This window comes from Saprolegnia diclina, assembly GCF_000281045.1.
Source record: "Saprolegnia diclina VS20 unplaced genomic scaffold supercont1.20, whole genome shotgun sequence".
NCBI classification, from domain to species: Eukaryota; Oomycota; class Saprolegniomycetes; order Saprolegniales; family Saprolegniaceae; genus Saprolegnia; species Saprolegnia diclina.
This window is the reverse complement of record NW_008246087.1, coordinates 405,433-406,427: the sequence shown is the minus strand read 5'-3', so window position 1 is coordinate 406,427 and position 995 is coordinate 405,433. Positions and strand designations below refer to the sequence as shown.

The window sequence follows — 995 nt, the reverse complement described above, 5'->3', positions numbered from 1 at the left end:
CATGTAGGGAACGAGGCGGCCAACCACCATCGGCGACGACGGCCGAGCAACGATCTGTGGCAGCGCGTCCGGTCGCGGCGCATCCGAGAGCTCATCATGCTGCACGGCGCGCCGCCCAAGCCCCCGCGGCATACATTGTTTGCGCGGCACATGTCGCTTTCGTCGTCCGAGTCCACGTCCAGGGAGCGACAGCCCAAGACGCGTGTGGTGCCGCACGATGCCGCGACGACGACGCGGCCAGCCGCCGCCGTCGCAGCCCTCGAGCTGCAGGACATTAATGACCACTAGTCCAGTCTTTGTGTAATTATGAAGATAACGCGAAATATGTTCATATATATATATAGTCCACTTGCATTCGTCAACTTGGTCGTGTTGGGTGTATTGCGCGGAAGAGACCTTTATACAAAGGGGTGTATCTTGCGACCCGTCGTAGAGCTAGCATTCCAGATCCCGACTCCAACTAAGCAACTCACCTCACTCGAGGTGCTGGCAGTCATGAAGGCATTACGCCCTTTGCCCCTGAGCAAGCTCGCCATTGTGAAAGTGGACTGACGGTGTGTCGAACTGTCACACGACTGGGCGATTTGCGAGGCAGTCGACTCCAACTGACGCGCATTTCATGCATGAACGACCACAGGAATTGCTTGCGTCCCATGCTGCGTGTTAGTGTCGCTACCTAATCGGCCAACCCTTCTGGTCTAGCGTCCTTCAGTCCTCACCTTCAGGCGACATTCTCGTCATATGAGTTGCACGCTTACGGAGCAACGGGCGAAGCCGAGGTAATCGTGGGAGATAGAATGCAGCGTGCACCACGGGTCGTGAAGCAGCCACCGTCGCGACTGCACTAGTGCGCGGACGACCATCGGATAGCTAGCGCCTCGGACGGCGTGGGCGGGAGAAACGCGGCGGTTTGCACCGACCCTTTGTGCGCTGACTTGCTCGCAGCTTGAGTCGACGCGCGTGGCCACAGCGCACCCGGTGATGTCACAGTGTGC

At 58.8% G+C, this 995-nt stretch overlaps 1 protein-coding gene across 1 annotated transcript; it reads left to right on the top strand.

Annotated features, from left to right (window-relative positions):
* Positions 1-56: 56 nt before the first annotated feature.
* On the top strand, positions 57-333 carry SDRG_07125 (hypothetical protein). The gene has a single exon (XM_008612943.1). The coding sequence runs from the start codon at positions 97-99 to the stop codon at positions 286-288; it is 192 nt and encodes a 63-aa protein (XP_008611165.1). The 5' UTR covers positions 57-96; the 3' UTR covers positions 289-333.
* The last annotated feature ends 662 nt before the right edge of the window (positions 334-995 follow it).